Below are 23,554 nucleotides of genomic sequence, written 5' to 3'. Positions count from 1 at the left end.
AGCTACACCATGGAGCGCCAATTGCCAGCTGAGCTTTTATCTACGCTTGTGGAAACTGCTAGTGGAAACTAGCTGTAGAAATTAGCAAAAACCTTGAAGAACTGAGTGTCTGCTGAGCTCCTAACAATGGTTGGTGAAGGGGGTATGTTGGAGTTAGTAAGAGATTCTTTAAAAAATCAGAGGCCAATTTCAAGGCATCAGATGTAGCTATGATGCCAAGTCATATTTCTTTTGTTTATGCTGTATAAAGAATGTTTTTTTACAACTGAAAGTAACATAATCACTTGATTTTGCTATAAGATGACACTATGTTTCTTGAAAATACATAATACCTCCTTAAAGCATTATGAATACTATTGTCTCTTGACATTGATGAAATTGTGAATCCTCTCTGCCAGACGGAAGAAAAAAATCGCCTAGATTGTTCATCATGATGGTTGATCCACTTACAGCTGAACAGATTTGAAGCCCAGCATGCTCTTACTGAAATCCAGAAGAGGATTTCATTGCAAATTGATGTCGTCCTCTTTACAATGTCCCTGTCTGAGTGCTGACAGAGCCGCAATAACTCAAAGCAATCACAAGGAGATATGGGAAAGACTTTGCAGTAAATCCCACTGGATCATAAATGTACGGCATCTAAATGCATCTGCTCACTCTACCTGTCCTTCTTTCTTCCACCTGCGGTAGTCAAGAGAGCTCTACTTACCGCAGCTTAAACACATGCGAACAGCCAAATCACAAGCAAACAGATGGAACATCTTAATCAATTTACCAGCAGAGCAGTGTCAATACAAGCAGCATGTGCAAAGCGAGAAAAAAACCCTCAACATTTGAAGGTGTAGAAATGTGTTGTAATCAAGCTTAATGTCACCTAATGTATCTGACTGACCCCCATTGTAAACCAAAATTTGTAAAGCAGGGAACACTTTATTTGACGGTTTATGACTAAGACTGTCATGACACCGTCATAAACATCACATTACACCTTGTCATGAACATGAGTAAGTCTTCATAAATATTTATGACTGTTGTCATAAAGTGTCATTCGGTAAATCATGACACTTTAAATACACTTTAAACTTAACTTTAATAAAGCTACATAATTTTTAAAGTTTAATCAGTAATACTTTTATAACAAATTTATGTCAGATCATGATTTCTTGGTTAATGTCAAGTTGTCATAACAAAGACATTTTTGTCTAGGTGAATAAAGATATGTTTTTTGCAAGGCATATCTCATTTCCTGGATCAGAGATGATTTGTATCTGGTGAAATATTCCCAACAGCTTCAGAACCGCTAATTTTCCACTTCTGAATTGTTATAATTACATTTGCCAGTATGTCCTGCTGCTTGGCCAAGTGTCAAGTATTATTCTCCAATCACTGAGGTGTGTGTCTCTAGAAGAGTCGAGGACCGGTGCTTTATTATGCCATACCTCAAAGCCCAGAGGTGACAAAGTCTCTTTTAAAGATGTAAATCCGCTTGGCTCAATTGAATCTCTAGGCGGTGTAGTTTTTAAATTACCCAGCAGGGGGAGAAGTTTTAAAGGTCTTTTTGAATCTATCAGCCCCCACCCCTGTCCCTCCTCTGTCTCCAGCTTGCTCCTAAAGTAAGGGGGTCCTTGCATAAACTTCATTCCACTCTACAGAAGGAAAACACATGTTGCAGATCTGGCAGAGGAAAACATAGAAAGCAGACAAAGAGGACGTTGGACTGGACTCATTCACTTGATGTTGGATTACTTTTTCCACATGAAGTTTGGATCTTCGTGTTTGCAACTTCGAAACTGAAGTGTGAGTGCGAAAGTTCAAAGCAATCATAGACATGGCTGCAACTTTTGCTTTGAGTTCTCCTATATTGGCTCTTGTCTTTTCTCATTTCCTGCACCACTACTGTCCGGTTTGGGCCGCAATGGACACCTGCTATGATGAGAAGGGAGCCTCAAGCCGTTGCATGCCTAAGTTTGAGAATGTTGCCTTCAATCGCACTGTAGTGGTGTCAAACGTGTGTGGTTCTCCACCTGAGGACTACTGCATGCAGACCAGCTCAACGCGCTCGTGTCACTACTGTGATGCATCAGACCCTGAGCTGAACCACAACGCCAGCCTCCTGACAGACTTTAACAGGAATGAGGAGCCCACATGGTGGCAAAGCCAGTCCATGTACTATGGCATCCAGTACCCCAGTTATGTCAACCTTACCCTTCACCTTGGTAAGAGCAACTGCACAATCTGCTTTCAGTTTGACACCTGATTTTTGTTAGTCATATTTTCCTCAGCTTTTGGTGTTTGTGATTGGATTTAGCAGAATAACTGCCTACGGTATGTAATGCCTTTTATCATTAAAAGTGCTTGACAGATTATATTTAGACTTTTTTCCAGTGAAGAGAATCTTGCCTGATTTTTTTTTTCCCATATATTCTCAACTTGACATGCCATTAACTTTTCACTTTTCCTTTCTTTGAAAGTAGTTTCAGGCTTTGTTTTGTGTTTTGCATGCCCATGGGGGGGAAGGGAGGGAGGTCGACAATTTAAAACAGATGTTCTGAACAACAGACGATTTGCATGATTTAGTCTAGACTCATCTCCATAAAACAATCTCGCGTCCACACATGGGTTAGACTTGAAATTCTTCTTATCAAACGAGAATTCTGTTAGATTTGTGGCAGATTCTCACAGACAGCACTGCTGCAGTGTAGATAATAAAACATGAGCAGTGACATGCCCTTTGGGTCTGGCCCTTCATTCAGGCCACATTTCAAACTGAGCAGTGGTGCTGGTCCCAAAGAGATGATTAGAACTTCGGGGACAAATCTGATCAAATGTAAAGCCTTAAGCATGTCTGCTGTATGATTTGCCTGTCACCACAATACCACAATCTAGCAATTACAACTATTTGCGCTTTTACAATATTCATTATTTTATTTTTTACCCCTGAAGTCCTTCAAAAGTGGTTTAAACAGGTCTTGATGACTGGAAGGGAACAAATTAATGCTAGCCATCCCATTCCATAAAATGCATTTGGAATTCATAAGCTACATGTTTGAGGGAAAGAAATGTCATTACCTCCCGTCAGCCAAAGTCATTTTTTTCATAGCCTGGGACATCCAAGGTAAGTCCACTGTCATTTCAATTTATGCAAATTTTTTCCATCACTTTCAGGAAACTTTCCTTATGCTCTATAAAAACTGCAAGATTAAAAACAACCCAACTTGGGTCAAGCACTGATTCACTTCATTGATGTCAGAGTGCTTTGCAACATTATGCCAATCCCTTGAGCTTTTTTCATATTGTAATTTTACAACATTTTAAGTCAAGATTTACCATTATTGATCAACACAAGTGAAAATTATTGAGCAGTAGGAGCAAAATTACGGTTTTCGTAATTTTTTGGGAGGAATCATTCTGAATAATGTAACATACATTTGCAATGAAGCACTTAATTTATTTTCCAAATAAACACCGAAGCAATTAATTGCTATTAGAAATAACTTAAATATAATAGGTAACTTAGGTCCAACTGTTTGCAATTCAGTCTCAGCTTTCTTGCTGTGGGAATGATTTATGCTAATAGTTAATACCCAGTTATGAAGGCACCATACGGTCAGGATGATTTTCTTCAACAGAAACAGAGAAGATTGCCTTTTGTCATTGATTCTGTTCATAACCTTTTATGGATATAATTTCAAGGTGGAGACAAGATATTGAAGGAATATGTATTGGCAGCCTTAGGATCTGTTATCAACTTTTTGCAGATGTGGTTCTGTTGGCTTCATTGGACCATAAAGTCTAGTTTTCATTAGAGGAGTTTGCAGTCAGGTATGAAGCAGTCAGGATGACAATCAACATCTCCAAAACTGAGACCATGGACTTCAGGTGGAAAAGAGTAGATTGCCTTTTCCAGAAATGTCCCAGGACGAGGAATTTAAAATTACATTTACATGAAATTGCTGTCTGGAAACTGCTGGTATTTTCATATGTTGATTATGGAAAATGATTACGATCTGTTTAGACAAGACCGCACACACCTTGAATCCTCTGTACTTGTCATGCCAGGCCACAATATGGTGCATGTCATCTAAACGAGCTTTCAATTACAATCCTTAGCTTCCGCCTTGTTTAGGAAACAATGACCAGTTTCCAATTAACCAAGAGCTCATTGAACCTATTTCTTATCAGACATTGTTAAACTGAACAGGTTATGTAGCGCACACATAAGAAAAACCCAGTAGTCTTTGCACCTGGTGGCATTCCAAAGAAATGTCACTCTTAGACCTGGTTTCAAAATGTTCCAGTGTGAGATACTTGATAGACGTACAGCTGAATCTCATTTAAAACATTTCTGTTTTACTGAAGAGCCACTGCGTGTAAACGGGGCTTAATTATCTTGGGGTGTTGTTCATAGATGCAGGAGAAATGGAGGGGTAGATCAATAGGCAGGTTGTTGCACTGTCATTCTCATTGCTTTGGCAAAATTGCAAATATGAAACTACAGACCACTTTACTGCTCAATTAATTCTGCCAGTAATATTATAATAACCTTGTGCAATGTGTCCATTTGTATTGCAAGCTTCTTTGTCCTTTTTTTGTATTAATCACGTTTAATCCAATGACATTCCTGTCACAATACCATGCTGTGAAAAGCTGCTTAAATCATTTCCTAACCAATGTTATAACTTTAGCCTAACTGTAATGGTCTATGATGCAAATATTTTTTTGCAAACCTTCTGTAAATCAACTTTATTCTCTCATTTCCATGGGTTTGTGTGATTACAGCAATCTCTTATCAACAAGAGGAATCTGGGGCCCTAAGCTGACCTTCCCAAAATGCAATTACTACTCTTTTGCAAATCAAATCAAACTGCTAAAGGGCAGTAGAAAAAGAGTTTGTGTTTTTTTGTTTTGTTTTATGTTGTTTTCCTGGAATATCCCTCTAACTTAGAACCATTTTCCAAAACTTGGAGCACATCTAAAGAGTACAAGGTCAATGCTTAGTATTTGTAATTTTGGTTTAAGTTCATTTCAAAAAGTTTTCCTTTAATATTCACCAACACCTATTCCCCAGTTTATGGAGCTGACTTGTCAGTGGTGGGTGGATCCTGCCAATGAACAGTCAAGCAAATAAGCAGACTCAGAAAAACAAAGAGCTCACAGGGCAAACACACCTACACCTTGGCCTTCCATTTGCCGAGTAATCAATAGAGGTGAGCATTGGCATTTCTGCCATTGGCAAGCTGCTACCAGCAGGAGATGCTTGTGTCAAATTAACCTACAGAGTTCATCAGAGAAGTCACTAAGGATTGATAGAAGAGTACTTATAGGTACTTGATGTCTAGTGTGCTTTTATTTTCTTTCCTGCTTTCTTTGGAGGATCACTGCAGCACTAGATCACACATTTTTGGAACATGAACAATTTTTGGAGTAAATCAGTTTATATCTGACAGTCTGTTAGTGTAGCGTTCATTATAAGGTATTTTAGAAAACAATTTAACGTCATAAAAAACTATCTGAACAATAATAAACAATAAGTGGGAATAAATGTTGACACTTTTATTTAGGTTACTGACATGTCTTGTTATTGTTATGATTATTAGATATAGATGTCCAAATCTGTTAGTATAATACAAATGTGCTACTAAAATTAGTATTTCCTTTACCAAGATTAGCACAGTAAATATGATTTGAAATTTATTTATTTTAGGTCATGACAAACTGCTGCAAAAGTGAATTAGTTATTGAGGAAATAAAGTTTTCAGATATGTTTCCCAAAGTAGGACTGTCTGTTCATCCATATATTGTTTGGGCATGATGTTTTCTATCCTGAGGCAAAAGGAACAAGTTGTGGGTCACCGTCAGGTTGCATACTGAGTTTTCACCTTAGACTACAGGCTGTAAAGCTCAATAATGTAATATTAGAAAATTAGAACATCAAGATAAAGTTCAGTATTTGTGTTACTTATTTCAGAAAGTGAAACTCATACTATGTAAATTTAATATAAGAAGAAGAAAAACATTTCAAGCCTATATGAATTGTATTTTTTTATGATTGTGGGTTACAGACAATAATTTCCCAAAATTTATATATTTCATAAGATCAACTAAAATCTGTATTTAAAAAAAATCTGGGTTCTGACAAGTTCATTTTTATGCAGTTAATACTTTGTTGGGCATCTTTGCATTAATAGGAGCATCAATATTGTTCTGCTGAGGTGTAGTCAAAGCCCAGGTTGCTTAGACGGCACCCTTCAGGTCATCTTTGTTATTGGGTCTGGTGTCTCTCATCTTCATCTTGATGGTACACCAACAATGGGGTTCAGGTCAATGAAGTTTGCTGGCCAGTTTGCTGGGGTAATCAAACCAGCTTTTAGTACCGTTGGTAGTTTGGGCAGTTTCAAAGTTCTGCTGGAAAATGAAATTGACATCTCCATAAAGCTTGACAGCAGAAGGAAGCATGACGTGTTTTAGAATTTATTGGTGACTGTACTGAGTGTGGACTCGAGAAAGCAGAGACCAAATAGAAGCTCATGAAACCTTTGCAGGTGTGTACAGTTAAATAGCTAATTCAGGTTTGACTCCACACACTTCTAATGTTGGATTTTCATGGCATGAGAAATTTGCAGTTCTGTCGCACTGTTTCCACTTTTCCAATGACATCTTGAACAATGCAACAACCTGGATGATTGGAAGAAAAAACATGCAGTAGAAGCATGACAGGGAAACATGAGGTCCAATTCATCTGTCGGCAGCGCAGAAGGTATTGTTAATGTCAAAATGCAGTAAAGCTCTGCAGACTTGGGGACACCTCTTTGCAAGGTGGGGTGCCAAGATCAATTTGAATCTCGGTTACTTTGAAAATCATAATTACTATTGAGCAAAGCCTTAATTGCACACAACCCCTTTCCATATGTTTGTCAGGAATGGTTACTTCTACTCAAAATTATAAACTTTCTTTATATGTCAAATGTCTTCCTGTATTCGCCGCAGGATGAACAATCGAAGCTGTCAAACAGCTGCACTTCAAAGCAACAACACGGTTATAGACTGTGAAAATGTCAGCGCTCTGACCACAGAGGAATGTTTGCATCACGTGTCCTGAAAAGTAAGAAGTGCTTCCATCATATGAAGACTATTGATTTTCAATAGCAACCAGATGTCTGTCCATGTTTTGAAACTCTGTTTATAGCGTTATTTTTGTTCCAAAGAGACTGGATATTGCTGCAGCTAGAAAAGAATCCTCCTTGTCTTGAGAGTTTATTATTCAAACAATTCCAACACCCACATGTCTGTCTCCTATAGACTAAATTGACCTTTTGCTCCTACCAAGCATGTGCTCCACTAAACTCGCCGCCTTTGACGTTTCCACCTTAAACGGATTCTGATTCGGTTTTCAGAACACATAACATCATGTAACTCAATATCTCTGAATTATGTGTGTGGCATCCTTTTGTAGTCCATCTGGGCTGCTGGTGGGGGGTGCCATCGCCTTACTGTTTTCCTTCGCCTGTCCAAACAAAATAAGATCTCTGTGAGGGGAATACAGGCAAATGTTGGGATGATAAACAGACCAGCAGGATGCAGAGGCACATGCAGCAGACAGGTCAGTGTGGGTCTGTGAAGAAATGGAGAGAGAGGGGGAAAAAGGAGGTGGGGGGGTGCAGGATTAGGGCAGCTTCAGGGGGAGTAAACAAAACATAATGAGGAAGGAGAAGTAGGATTGGGGGGGTGGGAGAAAATTCTGCATTGCTGGTAAGGAATTGGGGTCAGGTTTTTCCCACAAAGACTTGTTGAGAGAGAGAGACCCACACAAACACACATTCTATCAGAGCACATTGATGTCTACAGCTGGTTCTCATTTTGGAACGTCAAAGAAAAGCAACATCCTGTCTCTGATTGAAAGCATTGATAAAAGACGTCTGCCGCATTGGGGCATGGCGCTTTCGCAGTTAGATCACGGGCTTACATCTGTGAAATGCATAAGTAAAAGCAAGTTGTTTGATTGGACTTTGCATTTGGCATGAGTTGATAAATCCATCCAGCCGCTTGTTTGGTAACACAAAACATTTAGCTCAAATAATAAACAGATTTCAGATAGTTTCCCATACTTAAGAGGGTTTAGTCTGAGTCTGGGCAGACAAGTGCAGCTGTGTTTGACTCAGAACAGGTCAAACAGAGGGCTAATTATGTGACTACTTTACTCTTTATAGTCATTGTCAAAATTCTAAAGTCCCAACTTGGATGTATTTCTGTATCAGCTTCAAGGTTTCAGCATTTTTGGATCTTTGATCATTTTCTTTCATACTTCTGTGCAGGGATGGGATTTCAGAATTTTGCATCTTACATTGGTCATACAACAAGCTATCTTCAGGTGTGTCTTGTTTTGTCAATAATAACCTGCACAGTATGTCAAACCGCAGTCATCACTGGAGTGTCAACGTGCATAGTATCGTATTGGATGCAGTATTTGGTAGGATATTGTATCTCAAATTCACGCTCTGTGTGCCGATACTATTTTTGGCCTGACAGGCTTTAGCCACCCGTGATGCCCACACTTGTTAATTGGAGGGGATTGTGGTAAGGGGGAAAAAATGGTTAGGAAACTGTTGGTAAATTACAATAAATATCAGTATCACGTTATCAGCAAAATTATGGCAATTGCAGTTTTTTTGATATCACACTACCTTCATCAGTACTTTTCTGGAAATGTAATGGTAATTCTCTAAACCACTTTAGCCTGAAAAGTCCTATTATCACAGTGGGTGTTTTTAAGCACTTCCACTGAGAAGCAGGCGTTGTGTAAACACCATGAAACAAGACTAATTTCCTACTAGATCATTTTGCAAACATGTGCTAAAAGACACCTGCATATCTTTCAAACTTTTTATTCCAATTTATCCACAATGTTTGTCTTGGAATACAGAATCTATCTACTGGTGTGGCTTAAGAGTAAATAAGTGTTCAGGAAGTGCTTGCTTTAATATCCAGCATGTTAATTACAATCATCCATTTATTTCGCTACCCACTTATCTCTGCAGGGCCACCAGAGAGTTGGCTCATATCTCCAGCTATCACAGACCCACTTATGGCAGGATAGAAGTAGTGTAAGATGAAGTTAAATACACTATTTCTTTTTTCTTTTTATCATCTTAGTGAGATATTCTTTTTAATGTCTGGATAAAGTGCTAACAGCCTGTTTGGCCTCTTTTTGAGGAGGCGGGATTGGCCTCCAGGGTCAACAAACACTGATTTTAAATAGCTTTCAGTTACTACAACCTTTCACTGCTATGCCTGTATGAACCAACAAATGCACACTCTTTTTCATATCATCAAATGGCTACATTAGATCACAAACTTTAACCAAGAATGACTAAGCGATAACCACAGTAACATGCAAATATCCATGTTTGCAATTACTCTGCTTGTCATCACAGATACCCAGCATATATTTCATCTGCTGTGTTTTTTTTTTGTTTCCTCTTTTATTTTTGCCACAGCAGGGCTGAGCTCACCTCATGTGGGGAAATAAATGAAAGCTAAATGATCTCAGAGCTCCAAGTCGAAAGATACCATTAAAGGTTTCTAGAAAGACAAGACACGAGTGTGCCAAGCTCTGACTTGGCAGAGTACAGCAACAGATGTCATTACGGCTGCAGCAGCGGACGGCGGCCCTCTATCAGTGTGCAGAGCTTAGTATCTAATGATGTAGATGAAAACACCCAGGCGTGCTCCAAAAAAGCCTGTTAAGAGAGTTTCCGCAAGTTACCCCTCTGCCTGGTCTCAATGTGATTTCAGTTTGTGTCTACCCAGTCAATCCTCTTCTTTCTGAATGTTTTCATATTCTGGAGTCTCAGGTTGTCTCTCAAGTTTTCTACAGCAACAGAGTACTAGGATTAATCAGTGCTAGAGGTGACGATGTAGGCGTTTATTCCACAGAATTGAAAGAAAAGAAAACTGAACTAATCTGAAGGAAAAACAAACCTGTTAATTAAAGGATGGTCTTCTAGCTGCATGAGAGATTATGCTAAACAATTGCTCCAATATAGTAAAAATGCAAATGTAGCAACATTTTGTGAATCCATTTTTTATTCAATTTCTCAATTATTGCAATATTTAAAAAGTAATTATTTTACTCAAAATAGTTTTTTCCACCTTTGCTCCTTTGCCCTAAACTGTAACTCCACAGTGTTGACTAATTGAACACCTAACTATAGAAAAAAAACAAAACATGAATCTACCAAATAAGCAGGAAACTACTGATTGTTCTGATTTCATTGAAAGTGATCATGTTTTTTGTTGTTGTCGTTGTTGTTTTCCACAGGCAAAGCCTTTGAGATAACATACATCCGTTTAAAGTTCCACACCAGCCGGCCGGAGAGCTTTGCCATATACAAGCGTACAGAAAAGGATGGACCGTGGTTACCATACCAGTATTACAGTGCTTCATGTGGGAAGACATATAGGAGGAATACAAAAGGTTACATTCGCCCTGGAGAAGATGAAAGGACCGCAGTTTGTACAGACGAGTTCAGTGATATCTCCCCTCTCACTGGAGGAAATGTGGCTTTTTCTACCCTGGAAGGTCGGCCCAGTGCCTACAACTTTGACCAAAGCCTGGCATTGCAGGTGAGCAGACACTTCATATTCTGCTGAGCACATATTTTCCTTTGAATATAAAAAGTTAAAGAAAGATTCTTACTCACTGTATAAAAATACACTCTCTTGTCACTGCTTTACATATTACTAGAGTGTAAGATGTATGATGACTTGACCTGATTAACATAGCAAATTTATGGCTCCTGCAAGGTGTACCCAAGGACGAACCGGACTTATGGAGGTTATTTATTTATTTTTATTTTTTCTATAATGTCACAGAAGAATGCAGTGTGTTTGAGGTTTTGCCTTCACATCCACCCAGATGGAGTCAATTTTCCTTCTAGAAGCTAAAAATATTATGCCATCAAAATGTGGGCTTCCCAGATTGTTTTAGTTTGTGCTGAACCGCTCACATTTAAAGAATATCAATCCTTTCAATGATCACTACTTTCTTCCCTTGTTTGGATGAAAGTTTAAAACTGTAATCAAATGACTGAATTGCCTCCTCAGCATGCAGCTAAGTTCTAATCATTGCATGCGATACTCTAATGTACTACTTCAAATGTTATTCAGAACATTCAAAACTGTTGCCTCTAAATCTGCTCATCTGCACACATTTTTACACAGACAAACATCCTACAGCCATGCTTGTGTATGCATGGCTTTTAGTCTTTTCAAAGGAGTTGGAGTAAAGCTAATGTTATGTTTAGTTCTGATTAACATTGATGAAGCCTTGAGAGTGTTGTGCTGAATTAATGGCCGCCTCTTGAGGTTGAATCTGAAAGGGGTGGGCAATGTAAAGCATGGCTAAAAGTGACTAAATAAAGCACTTACAGCAGTCTCCCCGCCTTTAAAAAAAAAAAAAAAAAGACTGTGAGCATTCATGCATACATCTATTCATACCCGTGAAGTACTTTGCTACTTAAACTGAAGAAGTCTGATGTACTTTGATGTTTGCTGCCTATATTTGTGACTATTTTTACTTCATAGTTCAAATACTGACGCACAGCAGCATGAGCAGGTCTCAGCTCTGCTTGAATACAAAAAGCACCAAATCAGAAATTTGACCAGACTCCTTCAAAAAGTAAGGATCATTCAAACAAAACAAGAATAGAATAGAATAGAATAGAAGTACTTTATTCATCCCAGCAGGGAAATTACTTCGCAGTTACAGCATAGAGACAAGACACGATAACAACTACCACTGAGTAGTAGTTGTAGATAAAATAAAAAATAAAAATAAAATATAAAATGCTATAAATTGTAAAAATATAAAATGCTGTTAATATAAAAAGCAACTTAAGAGCAGTCCTTGCAAGATTCAAAAAATGCAGATATGTATATGTAAATATATCAAGTAATTAAGTTATGTAATGTAAATATGTTCTCAATAACAGTACACAGAAGAAAAAAAAATCAATTAGTCATATTCTGCAGCCAACAGATTTTTGGTTAGATGCAGAATTTCAAGACACATTGGCTGAGGCAGCGTTTGAAGTTTCTTTAACATCTGTGTGAGTTGAAAAGGTTCCAGTTGAGCAAAGAAAATGATGTGAAACCTGGGAGTTCATAAATTTGCTTTAAAGGTATACGTTCAACAGTGAAAGAAAAAGGAAAGGTGGTAAAAAGTACTGACAGAAAAAAAAGGGGTTTTGAAGTTGTGAGCTCGGCTAAGGTGAGCAGAAACAAATGTGAATCTTAAATGTGTCTGGAATGTGCTTGTCAAGTTTGCTCAAATCTACCAAATAGATAATTGAAGCTGCTTTCTGACTACATCCTTGTGTAGTCTTGAAAAAGTGCGTTGTGATATTATGTTGGATCTTGGAAGGCAAAGGAATTTTCTGTTTACAGCCACCAGACTCCTGAGAAAACCACTAACAATGCCGAAGCATAACACAGTACATATCACAATGTCAGTTGATGGTTTGAAGTACTTTGGTGGTTGTCAGACATTTTACGTCAAATATTACCTAAAGTTCAGACTGGCTTATGGTAGATGTAATTATTCATCAATACCCAATTGTATGACCTTCGAATGGCTTGTCCTGCTGGTCCGTGTTTGGTGAAAAGGTGCCAACTAAAATAAGCAGGGGTTAACAAGACACCAATACGTTTATCGTTTTATATAAACCATTCGAAAGTATGAGAAAACTGAATTGTGCTTCTGTTGTCTGGAGGAAAATGCCAGTGGTGTACTTCAGATGAAAGAGATTAAACAGTTGAGAGAGGAGCAGTATCTCACGGTTTCAGGTCATTGTGATTCATTAGGAAATTAGCTCTGATCAGATTGGGCTACACTAGGTTATGTCAGCAACTACTGCCCAGCCAACATTTACAAGTGAAACATTCATGGATGGAAATTGGTATAAAAATTGACCCCAGAAAGGATTGTTTTCATAATTAAATAATGAAAACAATCTTGTATGTAGACATTATTGATGTTGTCTTACTCCAAATTCCTAACTGTCAATAATTAATCTTGTCACTAGGTTATTTTCTCTCAAAAAAGATGTTTAGTAAACAAACATTCTTGAAATCCATCAAGTAGCCGAGTACTTTTAAGAAAGGACACCACTGCAAAATGTTATATTTATTTATAAATGTCGAAAAATGTTAAAGAAATACATTAAGCTGGACTGGTCCGATTTCATTGTCATTCAAACTTGGTGCATTCACAGATAACACAAAACGCTGCTCACGAGAGAAAAACAACAACAACATGAAGCAAATATAATGATGTGACAGAAGAGCCTTTTTTTAGTCCCCTACCTCTGTCAAAACCTCATTCAGGTGATGTGGGCAACCTCAGGCTCCCCCTGCCCATTTTGCTGCTTTTCACAGTTCCCTTTTCCTATTTTTGTTCCCCATCTTCAAAATAGCAACAAAACCCAAGGAGAGAACATTTTCAACTGAGTTAGCTTAATTTCAGAAGAAGCATTTGACTGCATTGATCAGCCGCTAGCCGTGACCTCTTGCATGTGCAGAGCTTCCATCAGAGCATTGATTATAACGGCTTGTTCTTCTGTCTGACCTTTCTCCGATGTCTTGGTGTGAAAAAAAAAATTTTCTGACTATGCTTGCACCTCTGAAAAGAAAGCTGTCCTCCTCCACATCATTAAATAGGAAGAGGAAGTGAAGATATGTGGGGGATATGAAGTGTAACCTTGCATAGCATAACCTGCACCAAAACCTTCCTGAAGGACGAAAAGCTAAAACGACGAGGAAAAGCTAAGAACTAAGCTAAGAACAGTTTGTAAGAATATATATGGTTACTTAGTTACTTTAGTCAATTTTTTTTCGTTATGTTGTTCCATTCCAGTTTGCAAAATAGCTGTCACACAACTGGTGCTGCCAATCCTAGATTACGCAGATGATATTTATGGTAATACTAGAGAAGCTACGTCCCTTTAAGACTCTATTTAATAGTCTTTGTGTATTTATTCCGAGGTGCAGGACTCATGTATGAGTCTTTAAACTGGCTAGCTCCCACGGCCAGAAAGAAATTTCATTGGTTGTTATGTATGTTTAAATGTATCCATTTTAATTTACTTCCACATTTTAAACAATATTTAATCCCCTTTAGTTCACATTATAGCTTGAGAAATACTGATCAGTTTTTGTTGGGGGTTTTTTTCACACCAAGTTTTAATAAAAAAATTGGACTTCATGTGTTTCAGTTTAAAGCTCACATTGAAATAATTGACCTCCCTCAGTTAGCTGTATCACCTCTTTCAGTATGTTGAAATTATCTTTACTTACTTATTGTCAAACATCTTGCTCAAGCTTTCAAAAAGAACAAACACTCATTTATTCTAGATTTACTCCTGATGTACTTTGTATTTGTACACAATGTTTTATTTGGTGTCTTGTTGTAGAGTGTATGTATCACACATTTACTACATTTTATTCATTTATTTCTGATATACTAGCTGATTATGTGCGAGGGAAGGATGGAGTATGTGTGCGTAAGTGTGGTTGGGTGTTTCTCTGTTTAAACGTTTTGTATTGTATTTTGGATTTACTTATTACAATTTGTTTTATTGTTTATTATGTTTTGGGGTTATCATCGAAATAAATAAATAAATAAATTTGCTGAAAAGATTTTTTTTAGAGTGGTTTTAGAGTGTCACAGTTAAAGTCTGGACTTTATTTGAGATGGTGTGGCATGGCCTTAAGTGTGCTCAAAAACTAAAGTGGCAGAGTTAAAACAATTTTATGTTGATAGTCTCCAAAGTGAGAGTTAAATATGACAGAAAATGAATCACTGGAAAAGTCTGATCTGTAAGGAGGAGATGATTCTTACTTTAAGTGAGATTTAGTGTTGAATTATGGGTAGGCTCTCACTGAATTAATAGTTCTGCAACCCATTTTTTGCTAATTTTGAATTACCTGTAATCATTAGTGCTTCAAAACATCACTGATATAAAAAGGAATTCCAAAAAAAAGACAAAGGATTAAGCCGACATGCCTCAACTCACCTTAACTCTACCTCCTGTTCTGTCAAAACACATTTTTTCCTGTCAGGTGCTGTTTCTTCACAATACCTTCCCTCTCATCAAGCTTGGCACTTTGAATAGGCTGTGCCTCCTGCAACCTCCCACTGAGTAGAAAGAAATATATTTTTTTTTTAGCAGTGATCCCAATTTAAACTTTAAAAATATGAAGGGCAGACAGCAGGGATGAAGCCACTTCTGCTCTCGAGTGTACGCTAAACTGCGCAGAGCAGCAGGATTAGCAGTGCATTTTCTGCTCAGCTCTCTGATGTGAAGCTCCCTCGCATCTGCAGCAAGTGAAAATTGGAATTAAAAGCACTATTGGATTATCTTTAGTACCATTACGGGTTTGGCACATTGTGTGGCAGGCTGCAGCCAGTAGGATGACAAACAGCAGCATGAAAGGGGAAGGACTGGGTTTGGCTCTGGAGATTTTGCTCATTTGCCTCCGCTGGGACAGTAATAAAAATGAGAATGAATGAAGAAAATAAATGTATCTGCGGTTTAGCAAGAGCTTCTTAACTCAGCAGTACATGAATCTCCTCTCCAAGCCACATTATTCCATGCCTCATCTTTTTTTTTCTCCTGCCCTGTGTGTATGACGTTCCCTCAGCTCTTATGCCGATGCTTCTTCATTTTTGTTTTTCTTTGCTTGAAAGCTCCTCTAAATGTCTAACCCACAAAACATGTATGCTCTCTAGTTTTCAAGACAAATATCTTTTATAGTGATCCCTTCAAATTAGCCACTTTGCAACCTGCACTTATCTATTTGCTATATTTCCATGCACTCTGGTAAAGCTGGAGTAGCACAAAATAATTTAGGGGTTTGGGAGCAGAGGATTGGACTCCCTGTCCTGTCGTAAAGTGTGCAGCTTGGATTTATTTTGAAAAATATGCACCTAGGACTAATAAAGAGAAGTGCCTCTTCTTCCCCTGAAAGGGTTGTTTTGATGATTTATAAAATATGCAAGGAAGACAGTAGACTCATCATTTGAATAGGTGGAGAAAACATGGCTCTTGGAAAAGGTGTAAGCAATGTTTCGTAAAACGAGCTCGGATCCAAGATTTTTAGACAGTTTTCCTAAACTTTAACTTGTCTGGTTTGATTTAACTCTTAATTCTGAGCTGCGCAAAACAAATTAGTCATACATGACAGAACAGAAAATTGGATGAAAAATGTTAGAAAAGCTTGCAACCAATTGTTTTCCTTTACCCAACCGTACTTTGCATTGTGTAATGCGGTTTGGTAAAGAAACAAAAAATTAACAAAAGCTAAAAAAATATTTCACAAAAGTCACATGCACATTTCATGACTTCTTAAAATCCCTTTAGTTTGCTTTAGATTTGTGTTTATTTGTGATTTTTTTTAGATGTTTGCAGTTAAAGTTCCCCCGATATCATGTATGTTGTAAATTTTGATGCAGCCAAGGGTGGAAACTAAAGTTTCTTTAATATCCAGGCAGTCCCACATCACTTCCATGCCTCACTGCATTGTTTCTATTCCAAGCAAAAAAAAAGTTCCAGAGCAAATGTGGAGTTGAACAGTATAGACATTTTAATTGGTGTTACAAAACACCAAAAGTTTCTGAGAAACTTCTCTTTCCTTTTTTATTTATTTATTTATTTATTTTGCTTAAAGACGAGAACAAAAACAATTGCTTGAAATAAGTCAGCGTACAATGAATCATGTACAATGTACCTGATTTTTGCATTGAATTACTGAAATTTTGTAATTTCTTTTTTTATATATTTTAAGTGATTGAGTCTGTATGTTAGAAGTTTGAATGGGGACTGGAGTGATATAGATTCCAAGGTTGTTTTTTGGGGGGAGGTTTTTTAAAGGCATGACTTTTATTTTAAAGGTAATCAGTATAGTAGATTTAATCACATTCAAACTGACACTAATGCTACTTTTGGCAGTATTTCAAAATCCTTTGGATGATGTATACCTTCTGATAATAAAGCTGCTGGCAATCAATATGAGCTAAGAATACATGGATTGGTTGGCAAATCTCTGGACAAACCTGGCAAACAACCACCCTCCTTCATTCCACCTCTCACCCTGTGCCTTTCTTTTAAACAAGACGAGAAGGCCCAGTAATTTAGTGTGATCTCTTTTCCCATTAGAATATAACAGAGATCAATTGCACTATTTCTTTCATTAAATGTCTCATTCCTCCTCTGTTTTAAGGGTGCTGAGCCATATGGGTGTAGTGAGCAGAGACAAAAAAAAGAAAAAAAAAAAATCTACCCTCTTTGAAGCAGAATCAAAGCTCCTGGGTTGCGAAGGAGTTCTCTCTTCGTTTTTTTACGCAGGAAATCTTCAAAATAAAGACGGTGGGGCACAGCCTTCTCTAATTGTGTGATACAGGTTCTCGCTTGAGGTGCAAATACAGGCAGCTCAGTCGAGTGGGGTTGGGAGGAACACTATACAATATCCTTTGCACAACAACACTTTCTCCCGAACATCGAGTGAAGCACAAAGAAAGGAGGAATTGAACAAGCAGAAGGTAGAAAATTACATGCTACAGGTGCTTTGATTCAAACTTTTTTCCTTTATTCTGGGGAAACAATACAAATCTACACTGTTTAGAGCCTGCAATACTCTTAGTATCGTTTTTGAAGGATGACAGTTAAAGATTTGGTTCTGCTGTCCTAAACAATCAATGACAAAGGGACATATTATAGGTTTAGCAGGCGCCCCATGATAAATGCATTGCAATATAATATTTCACCATTCTGATTTTGTAAAAGCATATCCAGCCAGTGTGTTGGGGGGGGTATGAGGAAGAGAATTGTGAACCTCCTTTTTTTTCTGCGTGGGAAAATTCATCACTTTAAGAAAAGGATTTAAAACCCAGGTTAGCACTCGCTTTAAAACGTACATTTTTGCAGAAAAAACCTTTTGTCAAATCAAATGAAGCCTATCTAAAACAATACCACATTTGAAGGAAAAGGGTGCAACCTTTTAAGCGTGAGATCAGATGTTTAGATTTGCTCCACGCCTATTGTATCATTAATTTCAGTCAATTCTTATTCTTATTGATACAATTGATTGTCAAAAGCAAGCCATCCTATATTTTCCATATGGACTACAAAGAACATTTATGTCCTTTCTCTATTCAATCTTTTTAAAAAATATTTTCCAAATAGACTCTCCTTATTAAAAAATGGGACTTTGGGAGTACTCTGGTCATAGACAAGCATTCATGTGTGGTGAGAGGTGACAAAAGGGAGTCCTGGCTATAGTTAAGTATCGATTGGAGGACATCCAACCAGTCATTATGAAGGATAAAACGATATCATTTTAAGCTTTGTGTGGCACTGTAAAGAGCTGACTTTATTTTTTTTAATAAAAAGCCAGAAAGTAAGACATCTTGTACCTTATGGAGTTTTATGACTAATACTGGAACTTTAAACTTCCCCGACACTCCCTTGTTCTTCTGCAAGCAGAACTTTAGTTGGGAAAAAAATTGTCTTGTGATTGTAATCAGCGATTAGTCAAAAGTTGACATAAAAAAAAAAATCTAGGCTTGTTTTTGATATAGAGTTTTCTGTTGCTCCAACAGAGAATGTTGTTTTATAATGGATGTAATCAAAGCAAACGTGGTCTGTTTATCACTGTTTGTCATAATTTTGGACTTGTGTTGACATTCCCAGCCACACTGATGAATGATTTGTAAAGCTTCCCGAATTTGTAACATTTTGTTTCTGTGAGTATTGATGTTTCCTAGCAACAGGAAAACGAAACGATTTAATCAAGGGCATTTACAACAGCGGGCTCCATTTTATTTCTAATACAAAGAATAACAGAAAAAATCAGCGCACTCGAGCTGTGTCAAATTAGATATAGCTCACCGACAGAAGAAATGAATTGATGACCTGTTTTTTTTAAACTACATTATTCAGTGGAGTGACATTATATTTGCTCCCTTACAGATTCCATCGGTTTTTGTTATTTTGTCACATTTACATGTGATATAAAATAAATGTTCATATCAAAAAAACTTGAATAATTGCAAAAACCAAGTTTTAAATGATTTAATTATTTAAGGGAAGGATAAGATATCCAAACAAAGCTGCCCGGATGTACAAATGAACCCTGTTTCTTACACCAGTCAAATGGTTCATCACCACAGGAGACAATAATTGCAATGCTAAATTTTTGCATCACTTCTGAGGATTTTTGGCCCACTATTCTTGCAGAATTGTTTTAATTCTTGCAGAATTGTTGTAATTCCAGCCACACTGGACAATTTTCAAGCTTTTTAAGGTCACACCAAAGCATCTCAATAACAGTCTTTACTTCAATATTGAAGTAAAAATTGTGACTGAGTCACTCTAAAACATTTTTTTTATTTCCATCACCATGTGTCACGCTTATGGTGTTCTTTTTTTTCTGAAATGTGTTCATTTTATGCCAGATGTAAGAAGCGAACACACCTTCCAAAGCTTTCCGCTTTTGTCTGGTCAGTGTGCAGAACATTTTCCCTAAATTCTTGGGCATCATCGTAATGGTTTTGGGGGCTTTTTTTTTTGGTGATTGGTCAGTAGTAGTTTTACCCTTTGTATTCTCTCTGGAAGCTATTTTTGTCCAGGCTCTTTCCTTTGTGACATCTGGAGTAAATTTAGTAGGCTGGTCACTCCTAGTGATTCTTTTTGTTGTTGTTTTTTTTGTGTGAAAAATGGCTCTCACTGTGGTTCAGTGAAGTTACAATTAAAACAGTTTTGCAAACCTGCTTTGCAAAATGCCCATCACATGTAAATGTATCATTTATAAATAAATGTGACAACATGCATTATATAATCTTCATCGTCTTTAACTTGGGGCACATTTCTTTCTGAGATTCTTTAGCTTACTACATGTTGTCAGACTGTTTCAGATGAAATTGTTTCTCGTTTCAAGAAGTCTGAAAATAAACTCAACTTTTCAAGCAAGGGATTAATCACAGTTAACAGTTAAATTTAGCCACTTGACTATGATCGCTTGTATTTACATTATAATATTCATCATTATGTATTGTCCCATTTTCAAAAATAACCTGAACCGAACTATATTCCTGATTTAATAAGTGGAACTGAGAACCTTTGTTTATATACATGATCAGGTTGGCTTGAGTAGCCCTCCCGCGGGCCTTAGTACAATAAAATATAATTAGAAACAATATTTTTTATATTAGTTTGATTATATAAAAGTTTATATTTATGCATTGCGTTCTTTGTCTGATATTAAGATTTATTAGACGGTAGCAAAGGAAATCTCGAAAAACTGTTCAGCTTTGTCCAAGTAATAAAAGCAACTTGTTACATGCAGATTGTCAACCGAGCAGGAAAAGTTTCCCGTTATTCTATGCGCCATATTAGTCTGCCATTTCCGCTGCATATATGTCTCATACAGAGCTATACATATTTCATCAGGCTTAAAACAGAAATTGCATCCAGCCTGTTTTATTAGCATTTTAATCCCACTGCAGATTTGTCTGCTGTGCCACAGTTTGGATAGTGCATATCCAATATGGTGACTTTACATCTCGTGTTTTATAAAAACAACTTTAGTTTTTTATTTTTATTTTAGAGAGGTAAAGCAAGAATAAATAATAATATATATATGAAAAAGAAAACATTAAAATGTGACCATCTACAAAAAAAAAAGAGTACAGACATGTGCTTTGTTATACTTATAATGTAACATGCAGGATTTTATTGCCAAATGAGATTTTATTTGAAAGAAACAACATTCACCTTGTCATTTAAATACATATTATTTTTTTTCTTCTAAAGAAATGGCTTATTTCAAAGTGAGCTCTGTTGTCAAGTTTGTAAAGCGTGCCTTTTTTTTTCAATAATCAGAAAAAAAAGATGAAAGCCGCCGTATGAATTCAAATTTAATTTGTTCAGTCATCCATTAAAATGGTTTGTCTCTCGCTACTGCCACAACACCGTCCCCCTGCTCTCTCCACACACCCCCCCTCGCTCTCACTCAAGAAAGCTGCGTGGCAAGACCCAAGCTCTGACTCTGAATGACAATGAGGAGAGCCGGAGAGAGGAAGAAAAAATACATATTGAGGGCACAGTGAGCTTAAGCAATTAAATTAAAAAGTTATTAACTTTGGAATGAGGGACACTGCTCTCCTTCCTGTCACCGCCTGCAGACGTAGAAATAAGGGAAACAGGAAGAGTGGTGAAGGAAAGGAGGAGCGCAAGAGAAAAGAGAGAATTTGTAGGTGATGGCGAAGGTTATAAGCTTAGGGACATCCTCTGCAGCAGTGCTACTGCCAACTCTTTTACTCTGATCCATGTCTATGTATGTGAACCTGCTCACTTGACCATTTGGAAGCAACTGCCTTGAGCAAAGGACTGGCTCCTTGCCACTCTCCGTGCTTATTCCTATGTCAGCATCATTGTAGCATTGTGAGCCCAAATTCCAAGGGACTTGGAATCAAAGTTAATTAAGCTTTTGCTGTGGTTTGCACTAATAATAACTTATGAGCTGACTCCTAATTAACCCTAAGAAACTGCTTCCTTTTACTGGAGTAAGTGATATTTGGAATTATTACACAATTAGCACTGTTATACCAAGCATAAACTTTTCCAGTAATGATCGTTCTATACTCCATGATAAATGAAGCATTGCATTTACTCCGTGTGTTAGTGTTGGGAATATATTTAAAATGCTTTTTACTGTGCATGCAGAACAGGAGGTCTGAAATAAAGTGAGTTAAATACCATGGTCCAGAATTGCCCCTCATTAGTGCCGTTATAAATCTGGTCCATAATATCATTAGTGGGCAATGGATTTTGTGCTAATAATTTATTTAATAGGGATACATAATAGCAGGTCATGGCCTCGAGCCATTTTTGTTTCCATTGAAATGTGAAAAAAGTAATTGTTTTCAGTATTAACCACAAAATGATTAAGAAAGAAAGTATATTTCCCAGAGTTTATGTCTTTACAGCTTTTGCTTTAAATGAATAAGGCTTTGTATTTTGAAGATAGTGTCACAACAAAGAAATATCTCACTAAGCGGTTTAGGCATCATTTTTTGTCAAGGTTTCTTTGTTTCATGATAACAGAAGTTTCTTGACGATTTGCATAGAGTAAGAAGCAACCCAAATAATTTAGATGCAGATAGAAGCCATGTGTTCACACTGACTACACACAAACAATTTTTGTTTTGAACAATCGAAGGCGCTTCATGTTACATTGACTTTAGATGCACTCTTACATGTGTGTTTCTTGTAAAATAAAATTTTTTCCACCAAATCTCAACTACAGTTGATGCGGGGAACGATCATATTGAAACGCAAAGTTAACTTTACAAGAGGCAACTGTGGGTAGTCTGAGTTCCTAGTGGGAAATCAGACTGCGGAGGGCGTTCAAGTTGTTTGGTTTTTTTTTTTTTCATTTGGGAAGTTAGAAGTACAGCTAGAATTCAACATTATTATTCACCTCCCCTCAGCCTGCCAGTTTCCGTCCTTCCACAGCTGTTTTCCATCACCTGTTTTTCCTCTGTCTGCATTCTCCCACAAATGTTTGTATTTTCTTCCGATTACGTGGCTGTTTTCTGTTCCCAGCTTTATGTCTTGTTCCTGTTTTTTGCTTAGTTTTCTGTTCTTCATTAAATCTTTCATCACGACCATTCTGGATGCCGGTCTGCAGTTTGGGAAAGCTATAAACCTGCATTACCTGAAACCTACATGGTTACTTGCTTTTTTATTTGACTACTTGCATATAAAAAAGTAGTCAAAGAAGACGTCACAGAATAGATCGTAGAGCAGCTGTTAGCACTGTTTCTTTTAAGTAAGAAAGTCCTGGGTTGGAATCCTGGCTGGGAACTTAAGTGAAGTTTTTATGTTCTCCCTGTGTGCCTGTGGATGCAGTTTTCTCCGTTGTGAAAAAAAAGACATGCAGGTTAGGTGAATTGGTTGCTTTACACTCTCTTTACATGTGAGTTAGTACATTGTCTGTTGCTGTGTTACCCTGTGATGGACTTAAAACCTGTCTGTTGTATACTTAAGCTCTCTCCCCTTGGCCACTGGAGACAAACATAAGCCCCTTTGGAATGTAGGAAAATGGATGAATGACTAAATGAAATTCATTTGGGATTTCAGCCAAGTAAATTGATGTCATATAACACTTGACAAGTACTAAAGCAAAACCTGAGCTTAGGAAAATCCTGCTTGACCTCACAGGCCTGCTGTTGCGAGCCATAAATACAAATTTGCCGTTTTAAGTTGGTAAAACCCAAGACAAAGACTGATCTGCTTTCCGACTGCCTCAAGACTGTAGGTGGCATCCAAATCCTGTTAGCCTGCAGAGCCGTGTGAACAAGGTATAACGTCCTGGAGTTAAGGTTGGAACAACAGCATGCCAGGTGATCACACTCAATCATCTGATGCTGTTGTTACATTATGCAATCCTGCAACTGCTTGGCAGGCCTTGACTGACTGCCAAAAGGGAGGACTGT

General features: G+C 37.4%; 1 protein-coding gene across 1 annotated transcript in view; it reads left to right on the top strand.

Annotated features, from left to right (window-relative positions):
* The first annotated feature begins 1,634 nt into the window (after positions 1-1,634).
* LOC102228440 (laminin subunit gamma-3) overlaps positions 1,635-23,554 on the top strand; it is a 129,810-nt gene continuing 107,890 nt past the window's right edge. The window contains exons 1-2 of the mRNA XM_014468646.2: positions 1,635-2,216; positions 10,319-10,623. Of these exons, the coding sequence (XP_014324132.1) occupies positions 1,829-2,216; positions 10,319-10,623 (693 nt within the window). The 5' untranslated portion in view covers positions 1,635-1,828. The remainder of the gene's footprint in view (positions 2,217-10,318; positions 10,624-23,554) is intronic.

The sequence above is a fragment of the Xiphophorus maculatus genome, chromosome 8 (assembly GCF_002775205.1).
Source record: "Xiphophorus maculatus strain JP 163 A chromosome 8, X_maculatus-5.0-male, whole genome shotgun sequence".
Taxonomy (NCBI): domain Eukaryota; kingdom Metazoa; phylum Chordata; class Actinopteri; order Cyprinodontiformes; family Poeciliidae; genus Xiphophorus; species Xiphophorus maculatus.
This window is presented reverse-complemented; position numbering and strand designations above follow the sequence as displayed.